General features: G+C 38.0%; 2 protein-coding genes across 2 annotated transcripts; one reads left to right on the top strand and one right to left on the bottom strand.

Moving 5' to 3' along the window:
• The first annotated feature begins 1,461 nt into the window (after positions 1–1,461).
• LOC113295121 lies at positions 1,462–4,397 on the top strand. Its single transcript, XM_026543474.1, has 3 exons — positions 1,462–1,756; positions 1,850–2,864; positions 4,265–4,397. Exons 1-3 carry the CDS (start codon positions 1,560–1,562, stop codon positions 4,271–4,273), a joined length of 1,221 nt encoding a protein of 406 aa, XP_026399259.1. The 5' UTR covers positions 1,462–1,559; the 3' UTR covers positions 4,274–4,397.
• On the bottom strand, positions 3,382–5,231 carry LOC113295123 (1-aminocyclopropane-1-carboxylate oxidase 1-like). Its single transcript, XM_026543475.1, has 3 exons — positions 4,856–5,231; positions 4,248–4,474; positions 3,382–4,173 (listed from the first exon to the last, which is right to left on the bottom strand). Exons 1-3 carry the CDS (start codon positions 4,955–4,957, stop codon positions 3,579–3,581), a joined length of 924 nt encoding a protein of 307 aa, XP_026399260.1. The 5' UTR covers positions 4,958–5,231; the 3' UTR covers positions 3,382–3,578.
• Positions 5,232–12,899: the final 7,668 nt, after the last annotated feature.

Below are 12,899 nucleotides of genomic sequence, written 5' to 3'. Positions count from 1 at the left end.
GAACCAGTAATGCATAATCATTGTGCAATACCGCAAAAGAGAGTGTTGCACAATCATTATGCACAATCATTGCACATGAATAGTGAAGCAGGCATTGCCAATATGGTCTCCTTTCCACACTCATAAAAATTGGAAGTTAACATATATAGGGAGGGGTACTTTGTTGAAGGTGCATATGCGGACCATGCACCAAGTAAGCTTCATATCTTAGCCGAAAGAGTATAAATGATGCGTAAGCTTCATTTATAGATGCGCAGCCTCGCTAATAGGGCACATGATGCGAAGGAATCATTATGCCACGCCGCGGAACCGAAAATGCATAATCATTGTGCATTTTGACGAAACGACCTAAATGGACTAGGGCATTACCATTATTGCCAGACCACGCTTTTGCAAACGAGTTGGGTTAATCTTTTGTCCCTTCGAGGATGAAGTACGGTCTGTGCTTGATCCCTTTAGAGTAGGGAAGGGTACGCAGGAAGCCACAATAAGTTGCAACATTGCCGGTTCAGCACTTTCTCGCTCGTATCATCTAATTTTGAGATGATTGCGACATTTTGGCCTCTCATATCATATGGCTCAGTATCTCTATGCAAGAGATGATTGTGTCCAAACTTGATGAGGCTAGTTGCATTCCATTCCTTAGATGCTCATACTTCCTATGAAGCCGTATGACTTAGGCATGTACCAATGGCGCATTGGGCATGGCTAGGAAAGTAAGCTAGATCGATAAGCAAGTTAGCGAGTTTGCATAAGCCTAAGGGAGATAGAATTAGGAATTCAATGGCCTATCTGCAAGTCCAAGCATGCCTTAGGCCTGGAAAATACTCGAAAGCCAGTGATGCATGCGAGGTGCATCGACCGTAGCCTTCAAGGCTTTAAACCCTTCGCAGAACAGGGGTAAGTTGAAACAGTGTGGAAGCTAATTTAGTTGCATCATGCTCCACGAGCATGCTTGCAAGGGCAGATGGACGTACATTTGCTTAGCTTAAAGGCCCGGATCGTAGCTTCATCATGGCGTATCGGGAAAGTTATGGCATGCGCGCCTAGGCGTAAGTTTCCGGTCTGTCACATTTACGGTATGTTCTTGTTACTTTGTATTCTATTATTTTTGATCTTAAACTCATTGTAACCTCGAATTTCTATTAATGAGAAGGTTCCTTGAATTATCAAAAAAATAAAAAAAAAATAAAATAAAACATATTTGTTAATGTGAGATTTGAGTTTGTTAAAAAAGTCATTTGTATCACCTGCGTTTAAATCGTATCTTGGTTAGGAGGCTGACTCCAGATATCAGATGTTTGACTCCCTATGCGCCTAACCGGCGGCAATCACTTTTCCGGATGTCAAAAAATTTGCTGCGCACCCGGAGGCCTGGCATGTACATAAAGTGCATTCTACGGCGGGTCGAACATGCGACCTTCATATCTTAACACCCTCCAGGCCTCCCCGAAACGACGTCTGCTTTCTTTTTCAATGCATTCTACCACCACCACCTCCCAACACTACTAATCAAAACACACTGAAGAACCAAACCCTTAAAACTGTAAAAAAAAATAATGGAAGCTTGGGTTCCTCTATTTGATATCTTTCTCAACTCTCCATCACCAGAGTCTGAAGCATCTCTCTGGTTTTCATCAAATTCTTTAAACAATTCCACCACAATTACTTCAACTAATTCCTTCCTGAAGCTTCTCTCTAAACCAATTAACACCATTACCACAAACCCATCCTCTTCTTCTATTCAATCGAAAAGGTAACAAAATTGAAGAACCCCCATTTCTAATTTCTCCTTAATTCTCAGTTTTATCAGATTTTTTTACTAAAATTTTCTTGTTTTTTTGGACAGATTTTTGTATATACAGACTCTTCCGAATGCAATACAGTCTCGGATACTATCATTTCTGACTATTGAAAGTAAGAGATTTTGTAAGAGGGAATTATGTTTACTTGCTGAGAATGTCTTGAATGGTAATGAAAAGGTTGATTTTTGGGTTAAGAAATCTGCTCATAACTTGCTTGATAAAATGTCTGACTCGGATTTTCGTCAGTTTCCTTCATTGAATTTGACTGGATTTGAAGAGGAGGAGGAGTTTTTTTCTTTACCCAGTTGTCTTCAGAGTAGTAGTAATAGTAAGAGTTCTGTTCTTCCATGGCTTCCTCTAACATTTGATGAGTTGAGAGAAAGTGCTTCAGTGAGTTGTATTGCAGATGAGAGTCCAGATGAAGCAATGGAAGTTGAAGAATTATGTGAAATAGAAGAAAAAGATGAAGTTTTGAATCAGGTGGATGTCTCTATTGATTCTGAGCTTCGCACAAAAGCGGGTTCTTTGAAAATGAAACTCTTAGAGTGTGAATCTGCAAATGGAACTGCGAATTTAGCTAATGAAATTCGCCAACTTTGCTTCGAAGGAGATGGAAAAGAGGTTAGAAATTCCTTTGCGGTTTTGGGTCTGATTGAACCTTGGGAAGTTGATGATGAAACTGCTTCGATTCTGATAACGAATCTTTTGGGTGTAAATGCTAATGAAAGTGAGTTTTCATGGGCAAGCAAGGTCTTGTGTTCAATTATCTTACCGAAATTGCTGGTTCTTAATGAACCTGCCTCAAGAGTGTTAGTAACCACAACAATTGAGTCTTGCAAACCACGGCAGAAGGCTACTGTGGATGCACTATTGTTTCCTTTAATTCTTCGCAAGGAGGGGCTTAATACTCATATATGTGATGTGATGTCAAGGATCATCAAGGAATGTCTGCATCCAGCTCATGTGTCTGCCTTCTGCCAGAGGTTACTTTGTGGAGAAGAACAATCGAGGAAATTTATCTGTCTTCCCTGCCATCAGCATCTGGTTTCTGATAAACTGGTATGGACTGAACCACTATTTATGTTGTTTCAAAACATCTTGAATCAGAATATTTCATTAACTCAGGATTCAATTGAGCATCTTGTTTCTGTTGTTCGAGAATTAGTTGGTCAGTATTCAAAATCACTGAAGTTCAGTACCTTTTTGTTATGTTTAGTTACCAAATATCATTCTTCGTTGAAGCATCATAAGTTTATATTGATTCCAACAGTTGAGATGACTAATACTTTCATGACTAAATCTATATTATCAAAATTGAATAGTTGGTGACAATGCTGTAAAATCTGTTTGTTTGTTGTGGATTAATAAAAAAATTTTAACCTCTGTCTACTCTGAACAAGTTCTGACCAGATGTACAGTTTCACTTTCAAGAAACATGATATTATTTAGATTAACGTTTTATACATTGAGTGCATATCATTATTGTTTACCTTAGATTCTCCTACTTTCGTATAAATACTGTATATTTAGTATGTGCATATCATTATGTATAACACTTAACAAGTTTAGATAACCATGTCGATGAGATAATTAGCCAATTTTCTATTAATGGTGACACATAATTCAAATATGATCTGACCAGATAATATCACTTAAACACTTTCATACTGATAGAACAGTAGAAAGAACTTAAGGTAAGACCTCATAATACCCTCACAAGCACACAATAGACGTAGTAAGTAGTGGAATTTATTAGCAATGATCGTTAGCCCATTAAGCGGGAAGACTGCACTGTCCAGATGTCATCTTCTTCATGGTTTCAAATCTGGGTCCTTTCTCTGAGAACTTGGTAGTGGAATAAACCTTGAGATAATCTTGGAAACAGAATTGATTAGGATATAGAAGCTCTGAAGCTGGAGAGATTAGGGCATCCGGAGCAGGATTATAGAAAGTAGCTATAGAAAGCCTACTCCCGTTCTTATCAGCCAAAACACGATGCAGAGTACTTTTGTATTTACCATTACTTAGCACCTCGATCTGATCACCCGTGTTAACAAAAATGGTGTTATTCTTAGAAGGTGGTATTTCCACCCATTTCCCATCCTTTAGGAATTCAAGACCTGGGACTTGGTCATCTTGGAGCAAGAGAATGATTCCACCTGCATCGGTGTGTGCCCTGAGTCCAGTTACTAGCTCAGGTCGATCGCACTGAGGGTACTTAGCAACCTTTGTTCCGACTGAAGGACCTGCAGTTGCTGAAAATGCCTTCTTCATGTAGTCTTTCTCCAAACTTAGGTTTTCACAGATGAGCTCTGAAAGCTTCTCGGCTAACTTGATGATCTGATTAATGTACTCGTCCATTACCTTTCTGCAAATTTACACCATTAATTAGTAAAAACACAAACACAATTGCAGATAATGAGTGCTTTACTGGAAAATAACCTGAGTTCATCTGACAGGTTTATTGACTCGTCGAACTTAGCTTTTGGTCGGTGCCAGATGAAGTAACTGCTTTCCCAGTCGGAGTCCACAGCTGGGGCATCTCGACTCTCTAACCCTTTTGCCATTTCTGATTCATAGAACCTTCTTTTCATGCATTCCTCATAGTGCAAATTCACCAACTTTTTCACTTTATCCATCAGCTCTACATTGATTCCATGGTTGGTCACCTGCAAATATCGCAGAATCCAGATTGTTAGTATTATAATTTATAAGCTTCATAACCAATATCTATTGTAGATTTACAGTAAGTACATATCAGGAGCAGGCTTCATAAAAGATTCAAAAAGCTGCATAACAGAGTACAAATACTAGCATTGTGATCTTGATGTAGTTGTTTGGGATCAGAGCTTGTAATCCATTAAATAACCATAATAGCTGTCCTTTGAAATGTACATCTGAAGTTATATAAAGTTTCACATGGTGTGATGCAGCTTTTCAGAATTTATACTAGCAGTAGCAGGTTATGGCACTAATGTATAAACGATATACGAAATCATCTATTCAGATTTAGAGATATGTTATTGAAAGAAATTTTAATTCATCCAAACCTGAAAGAAACCCCAACTTTCACAAGCTTGGTGAAGGAGCTCCATTGTTTCACTCTTCAAGTTGTCACTGAGACCTTCAAGATCTATTACAGGAATCTCCATGACTATCTTTAAACTTTGATGAATTGAATGTAGTGTCTCATACTCTCATTGGTCGTATTTATAGGCATTTTGATACAAAATTGTGATTTATCTTTTTGCTAGCAATTATTCTATTGGAAGGCACTGAATTATAGAAAAGTGGTTTGTTGCCAATAGAAAATTAAACCTTTCATTGGGAGAAGGGCTGTTTGGGTAACCTTGAGATGAGCAAATTTTGTAAAGTATTCTAGTCCAAATTCGCTTATCTCTCTTTGAACTTTACTCCAATTAGATATCTTCTACTGCCATACTCTTATTACTTTCATATTTGTACCTGAACTGGTCAGAGTTTTTTGCTTCTAAAGAGTGTCCAGACAGAGCTCGAAGGAGTAAGGAAACCAACTTCATTTTTCTGTGGGCAATTGTTAGTGTTTTCAAAACATCTTTTTGAATTTGTGTTTACTGTTTGTGATAGAAAACTAGAGAGACAGAATAATCAGACACTGCTTGCTAGCATGTGTTGTCGCTGAATAGTCTGAAACTTTGCTTTTTTTGGTTGCTAAGTGTTAAAGTTTTGTGTTTATGTTCATGAATCTAGTCAGAGATGTTGGAAATGAATCATCATGGTTATAATTTTGCTCTCACACGTCTTACAAGGCTTCTTTTCTAAAGACATACAGCCCCTGGTTTGGCAATTGGTGTTTGAGCACTATGAAATTGAAAAGTCATTAGTTTCCTTCTAACCTTAAAAAAGTGCCTAGTATTGATTCCTTAATTTGGTTTATAAGTATATGATTTGTTATTGATCAAGTTGATAGAAAAGTAAGTTCATTTAGAGATTGCTTCTTTGTATATCCAGCTCTGTGCAAGTGGGTACTGACACTACAGTGCAAGTAGGCATTGACATTACCAGTTCCCAGGGATCTAAAAAATCAGATTCCGAAAAGGAAAAATGAGTCTAAATCTAACCGAATGTCATGGACCAAAACAAAGAGGGGCAACTTGATCTGGTGGGGGTGAGCCAGAGCTTGTGTAGTCCATTAAGGTAGTCTTCTACTAGACTCAATCAGTATCAGGTCAAACCTGATTTTTGTGTTGGATCTACAACTAACTTTTCAGGTCAACATTTCTTTGTGTGTGGGAATAATCAACTCTAGTTTTCTGCTTTGAAGGGCAGAGAAAGTTTTTAAGAAATGCTCAAATTACTAGGTTCATAACTTCATATCACAAAACAAAATCCACATTCTAGTTTATGGGGTTCTTCAAAAAGAAAAGTAGCGAGTGAACCTCTTCTCTTTTCCCATGATTTGGAATTTGGACTAGATCCAATGCTATCTATTTCTTCCAAATGTCAGACATCCTAATTGCTTGGGTCTTCAACACTTGGATACACTTTTTGTTCCGGCTGATTGGAGTTTCTTATCGGAGGTTATGAAATGTCTGGTGCCGTTGATAAATTGGAAATTTCCGGCATTGGGCTTGATGTGTTTTTTTTTAAAGCACAAATTTCTAGCATTGGGCTTGATGTATTGATGTTGCCCTCGTTCAGTGAGGAATGAGCAAGTGTTCATCTTTTTTTTTATCTCAAATTCTTCTCAAACTACAACGAATCTAAATCTAATATTTTAATGATACGTTACTCTCATAAGGCTCTACATGCCTACCAAAAATGAGCACAATTTGAGATACCAAACTTCACCATCTACCGATCTTAATTTCGGTTGATATTCAAAAGGCTAGATGGTGGTGTTACACGCCTCAGATTGTGCTCATTTTTGGTATGAAGTTTTCATCTTTTTTTTTTTTCTCAAATTCTTCTCAAACTCCAATGAATCTAAATTAGGGATGGCCATTTGCCCCAACCAAACCCATCTCCGTTGGTACCCGCCCTGTTTGGGCAGGGTTTTACCTGCATAAATGGGGATGGGGTTGGGTATGGGTAACACCCGAAATCTAATCCACGGGGATGGGGTGGGGACAAGATACAAGGTCCCCGATCCATACCCGCCCCGTAGATTTCATATTATAAGGGTTTAGACTTTTATGCAAGAATTTGTATCGAATTTGTACAGTTGTACCACTTAGTCGATCTTTCTTTCATTCAATATTTGCATAGTTGTACCACTTAGTCAATCTTTCTTTCATTCAATATATTCTTGATCGTTCTTATATATTCATCACTTACACATTCTCTGAAAGTTGAAATAGAAAATGATGCAAACAGTAAAATGGTTAACATGGACGAAAATAGAATGAAAAAGGAAAATGTAGATAAATTAAACAGGTCATTTAAAGATTTTTTTTCACGTTAAGATGAATTTCAGAAATTCAAAGTTTTAGAATGCATTAATCTTATGTTATTATTTTTGTTTGAATCGTATTTAAGTTTTAATTATAAATAAATTTATGTATTAATTCAGTGTTACGGGTAATCCACGAAAAACCCGCCCCGTATGGATATTCCCCATACCCACCCCGCCCCAATTCATGTGGGTAACGAGACAGGTATAAATATTTTTTTTACAAACGGGGCAGTGACTGGGATTGGCATACCCGCCCCATACCCGTCCCATGACCATCCCTAATCTACCTATTGACTTCGCAGGTAACAGAAGTAGTATATCGACAACGATATCACCTGGGAGATCCGGCATGGGCTTTCTTAGTCTCATCATTGCCGTAAGATCCGTCATGATCTGTCTTATAAGTCTCATACTTTAAACTGTAATGATACGATACCCAGAGAAATAGATGGAATAAGACCTCTTGGGATACAAGGAGCTGTGCATGTATTTATATATGCTGTATTTCCTAAATACTACCATTTCTATAATCGGCGACTTCGGAAAACAAAAGTTAGGAATCCTTTTCTAAAAAAAAATCGAAAATTCTTTTAACTTTGAGTAGAATAGTGTTACTTGGATTTCCTTTTCCTTGTTTATTTTTATTTTCCTAAATTAGTTGGTATACTTTAGGAATTATTGAGCATATACATAACTTATAAGAAGACGGCTAGAAAATTAGTACAATCTAGCTACCACAACAAACCTTATTACTCCACTATTTGATTAATCAAATTATTTATTGGTTGTTATCATCATCCCTTTAAGTTTTGCATTCTCCTGAGCTTGATTCTGCCGGTATGAATTCATTCTCATTGAACTTGGAAGAATCATCCAAGGATTTAAAAGTGTCACTTGACATGCTTCTCAAAGACGCAAAAGGTTTTGCAGATTCCTGGAATGATAGACCGAAGAATATAGTCCAATGAATATGTATAGTCCATATATATAAGTTGGTTTCCAGTAAAGAGTCCAATGTAACATGTCCATTAAACTTATTATAAATACATGTCTCTGCCACTCTATTAGGATAAGAGAGCTTATATAATTGTTCATGGTAACAAGAGCCAGAATGATGTCTCCAAATCCCTAGCCTAAATTTTTTTTTTCTTTTCAAAACCCTAGTTGCTCATCTTTTCATCATGACTTCATTCGCTTCTTCATCCTCATCAGTTTCTTCTACCTCTAGTACTATGGCTTCTTCTACCTCTGGCACTATGGCTTCTCATCCAAGCTTTGGCTCTCCAACTATCCTGCTTATATCTCGCAAAACATCGGTTCTCTTATGTTTAACTCTTGTTCTTCTTTGTTCGAAAAATCACTTTTCATGCCCTCTTGCACAAAAATAGTTCTCTTAGATAGAACCAACTATCTTCTATGGGAATCACAGATTCTTCCTATTCTTAAATCACAAAGGCTTTATAAATATCTGGATGACTCTTATGAAATACCAGCAAAAGAGCTTGTTGATAAAGAAACTCAAGCTAAAACCCCCAACCCAACCTATGAGGAATGAGAAGTTATTGATCAAAAAATCATGTCATGGATTAACTGTTCTCTTACTGAAACCATGAAAGCTGAATGTGCACGTCGTGGAAATTCTCGTGACGCATGGAACTATCTTCGTTCTACCTATGCAACAATTAATCCTGCACGTATTCTATAACTAAAAGCAAGTATGACAACTATTCAAAAAGGTAACTCAACCATCTCTGAGTATATTTTGAAGATAAAAGAAATATCTGATTCCTTAGCTGTTGTTCTTCAACCGGTGTCTGCTCTTGAGTTTGTCTCTACGACACTACGTGGTTTGGGTGTTGATTGGTCGAACATATACACAGCAGTCATTGCCCGTACCACTCTTCCTACCTTTACCGAGCTTCATGGCTTGCTGTTACATCATGAATCTCATCTTCAATATCTGCAAAATCTATAAACACATGATGCTGACATTCAAAGTCTGATCTCCTTCTTTGCTGGTGCTTCTGCTGGTCGTGGTGGCCAACATCCAAGTTCAAATTCATATAGTAACTCTGGTCGTGGTCGTGGCGTGAATAACAATCCTCATCGTGGTCGTGGTGGAAGTTATGGTCGTGCATCTTATAACAATCAAAATCGTGGTGGCAATACCAATTTTGGGGGTCGATTTACTTGGAACAATGGCTGGAACAATAATGGTAATAATCAAAACTGGAATACTGGTAACAACAATGGTTTTCAACCCTATGGTGGATATCAAAATCCATCATATGGACGCTCATCTTATGTTCGTGATAATCAAGTTGGATCTGTTATTGGTCCTCCACCTCAAAATCAAGTTGTTATTTGTCAGTGGTGCAACACCAGAGGACACACAGCACAGACTTGTAATCGTCTCAGTCAAGTCTCGAATTTTGGTCTTCCGCAAGCCTTTTCAGCAATGCAGATTCAACCTATGCCGTATGAGAATCAATGTTTTGCTGATACTGTTGCTTCTGCCCATATGACATCTGACTCTTCTCAGATGACCAATCGTCTTGACTACAACGGTAATGATACAGTTCTCGTTGGTGATGGTAAACTATAACCCATCACAGGAATTGGTGATGTAACTCTTAACCCACCGTCCTCAAAGCTGACTTTGAAGAATACTCTTCATGTTCCTTCTCTTGCTAAATAGTGTATATTGGTCAACTTACATGAGATTCTGACTGTGTTTTTCACTTTGATCATCATAGTTTTTGTATACAGGATCGACTAACGTGAACTCTTCTATATAAGGGCAAGAATGAAGCTGGCATGTACCCTGTTTTCTCCAGTGTTTCCTCTTCATATCAACCATCACATGTCCCAGCTTTTTCCGCAGCTACTCTTGGCGCTCGAGCTAGTCCAACTGTGTGGCATATGCGCTTAGGTCATCCCAACAATGCAGTCTTCCAGTCTCTTAAGTCTAGCTTATCATTAGATTCTAGTTCTTCTTTATCTAGTTCCATTTGTTCTAGTTGTGTTGGTGCTAAGCATCATCGTCTACTCTTTTCATCTCGAAGTACTTATTCTAATACATTTGGTTCTATTATCAACTCAGATTTATGGGGTCCTGCACCATTTTTATCTAATTGTGGTTTTCTCTACTTTCTCTTGTTTGTTGATGAATGTTCTCGTTTTTCTTGGATATATTTTTTATCAGACAAAACACAAGTGTTTCGTTGCTTTCTTAACTTTAAAGCTATGATTGAAACTCAATTTTCGACAACCATACGAGTGTTGCAAACTGATGGTGGCACTGAATATGCTGAACCATTAAAATCTTTTTTAACTGAGTATGGTATTCTCAGTCGATCTTCTTGTCCCAGCACGCCCCAACAAAATGGTCTTGCTGGACGGAAGATTCGTCATATTACTGAAACAGGTCGAGCTTTAATGCTTCAAAGTGATTTTACTGAGAGTTTTTGGGCTGAATTTTATGCCACAGCTGTGCATTTGATAAACCGTCTACCTACCCCTATTTTATCCATAATTCTCCCTACTCTATCGTTCATAATCCTCCTCCTGATTACTCCTTTTTAAAAGCATTTGGTTGTCGTTGTTATCCTCTTCTATATCACTTTCGCCAAATTAAATTACAGCCCAAAACTCTACCTTGTATTTTTATTGTCTATAGTGATAGACATAAAGGTTATAAGTGTCTTGAAGTTAAGAGCCACAAGATCTATATCTCTCGTCATGTTATCTTTGATGAGTCTATGTTTCCATTTCCTAATGATACTGGATCTATGATTCCCCTCTTAAAGTCCAATCCTGCTACTAGTACTCTTTTGGCTTGGCCTAATCCTATTACTGCAACACATCTCTCATCTCCATCTCACGCTTCTTCTCAAGTACCTGTTACTCCAGTTTCTTTTCATCCTGTGCACTTAACTCATTTATCCTCTAGAAAATCTACATCCATTTCATCTTCTTCATCTCTGTCTCCCAGACAACTATCCTTTTCTGACGCCAATAATACTACATCTCCAGTACATTCTAGTATTTCACCTTCTTCTCCTATCGTGTCTTCTTTATCTCCACTCTTTCCTGCTGCACCATCTCAATCCCCTTCACTTATGGTTCTTCTTATGTATCTGCATCGCTAGTGGACTTGCCCACTGTACAAGATCTCCCTCAGTCGGCTGGTAATACTCACCACATGGTTACTAGACTCAAAGATCACACCATTCAACCTAAAAGTTTTAAAGGCTGTATTTCTACTAGATATACTATTTTGAAGTGTTTTGCAGCACAGTTTAACTCGCTTCCCTCTGAGCCTACATGTTTTACTTCCGCGTCCAAATTCAAGGAATGGTGGGCAGCCATGCTTGAATAATTTAATGCTCTTCTGCACAATTTTACTTGGTCACTTGTTCCGCCTTGATTTGGTATGAATGTTATTGGTTCAAAATGGGTATATCGTGTGAAGCAAAAACCCGATGACTCTCTTGATCACCGTAAAGCACGTATTGTTGCTAAGGGTTACTCACAGCATTATGGAATTGATTTTGATGAGATTTTTAGCCCCGTTGTAAAGCCAGTTACGGTACGTCTAGTTCTTAGCATTGCAGTATCTTCTTCTTCTCCCATTAAGCAACTTGATGTTAAGAATGTGTTTCTCCATGGTTAGCTTGATCAAGAAGTGTATATGGAACAACCTCAGGGATTCGTATATCCTCGTTATCCTGATCATGTCTGCTTATTTCACAAAGCTCTTTATGGATTGAAACAGGCTCCTCGTGCCTGGTATCATCGCTTTGCATCCTTTCTCTTGAATATTGGGTTCAAATCATCACACTCTGATCACTCAATGTTTATTAAACGTTCAAGTGCTGGCATTCTCATCTTATTACTCTATGTTGATGATATAATTATCACTGGAAGTAATGCCTTTGGTCTTCAAAATCTCTTGCCTGCGCTTCAAAAAGAATTCTCCATGACAGATTTAGGAGACTTTCACTATTTTCTTGGTTTGGAAGCTACACCCACAAAGGATGGTTTGGTTCTCACTCAAAATAGATATAGGTTGGATCTTCTAAAAAGAATTGATCTCACTGATTCGAAACCAGTTTCTACACCTGTTGCGCCTCGTTCTAAACTATCCTCTAATGATGTTGATATGTTTCCTGACATAACACTCTATCGCAGTCTGGTTGGTGGTTTACAATACCTCAATATGACACGTCCTGATATCACTTATGTAGTTAATCAGGTCAGACAGTTTATGCATCGACCAACTCAATCTCATTTTCTGGCTGTGAAGCCTATTCTACGGTATCTTAAAGGAACACTTGGCCATGGCATCTCTTTTTGGCGCAATAATCCTATGCAGCTCACTGCCTTTTCTGATGCTGACTGGGGTGGTGATCCCGATACTTCTCGTTCTACTACAGGTCATTACATTTTCTTAGGTAAAAATCTTATTTCATGGGGATCTAAAAAGCAATCAACAGTTCTACCAGTAGTACGGAAGCTGAATACCGCGCTTTATCTTCTACATCTGCTGAGATTACATGGATTCAATACTTGCTGCATGATCTTGGTTCACATTTAAAGAAACCACCGATTCTATATTGTGATAATATCAGTGCAACTTATCTTGCCATCAATCCTAT

Source organism: Papaver somniferum, chromosome 7 (assembly GCF_003573695.1).
Source record: "Papaver somniferum cultivar HN1 chromosome 7, ASM357369v1, whole genome shotgun sequence".
NCBI classification, from domain to species: Eukaryota; Viridiplantae; Streptophyta; class Magnoliopsida; order Ranunculales; family Papaveraceae; genus Papaver; species Papaver somniferum.
The sequence above is the reverse complement of the archived record's forward strand: the minus strand, read 5'-3'. Positions and strand labels throughout refer to the sequence as shown.

Coding starts and splice junctions, on each gene's coding strand:
- LOC113295121 (XM_026543474.1), top strand. CDS start 1,560: ATGGAAGCTTGGGTTCCTCTATTTGATATCTTTCTCAACTCTCCATCA. Junction 1,757..1,849: donor TCTTCTATTCAATCGAAAAG/GTAACAAAATTG, acceptor TTTTTTGGACAG/ATTTTTGTATATACAGACTC.
- LOC113295123 (XM_026543475.1), bottom strand. CDS start 4,957: ATGGAGATTCCTGTAATAGATCTTGAAGGTCTCAGTGACAACTTGAAG. Junction 4,475..4,855: donor AAAGTTGGGGTTTCTTTCAG/GTTTGGATGAAT, acceptor CGATATTTGCAG/GTGACCAACCATGGAATCAA. Junction 4,174..4,247: donor AACCTGTCAGATGAACTCAG/GTTATTTTCCAG, acceptor GTAAATTTGCAG/AAAGGTAATGGACGAGTACA.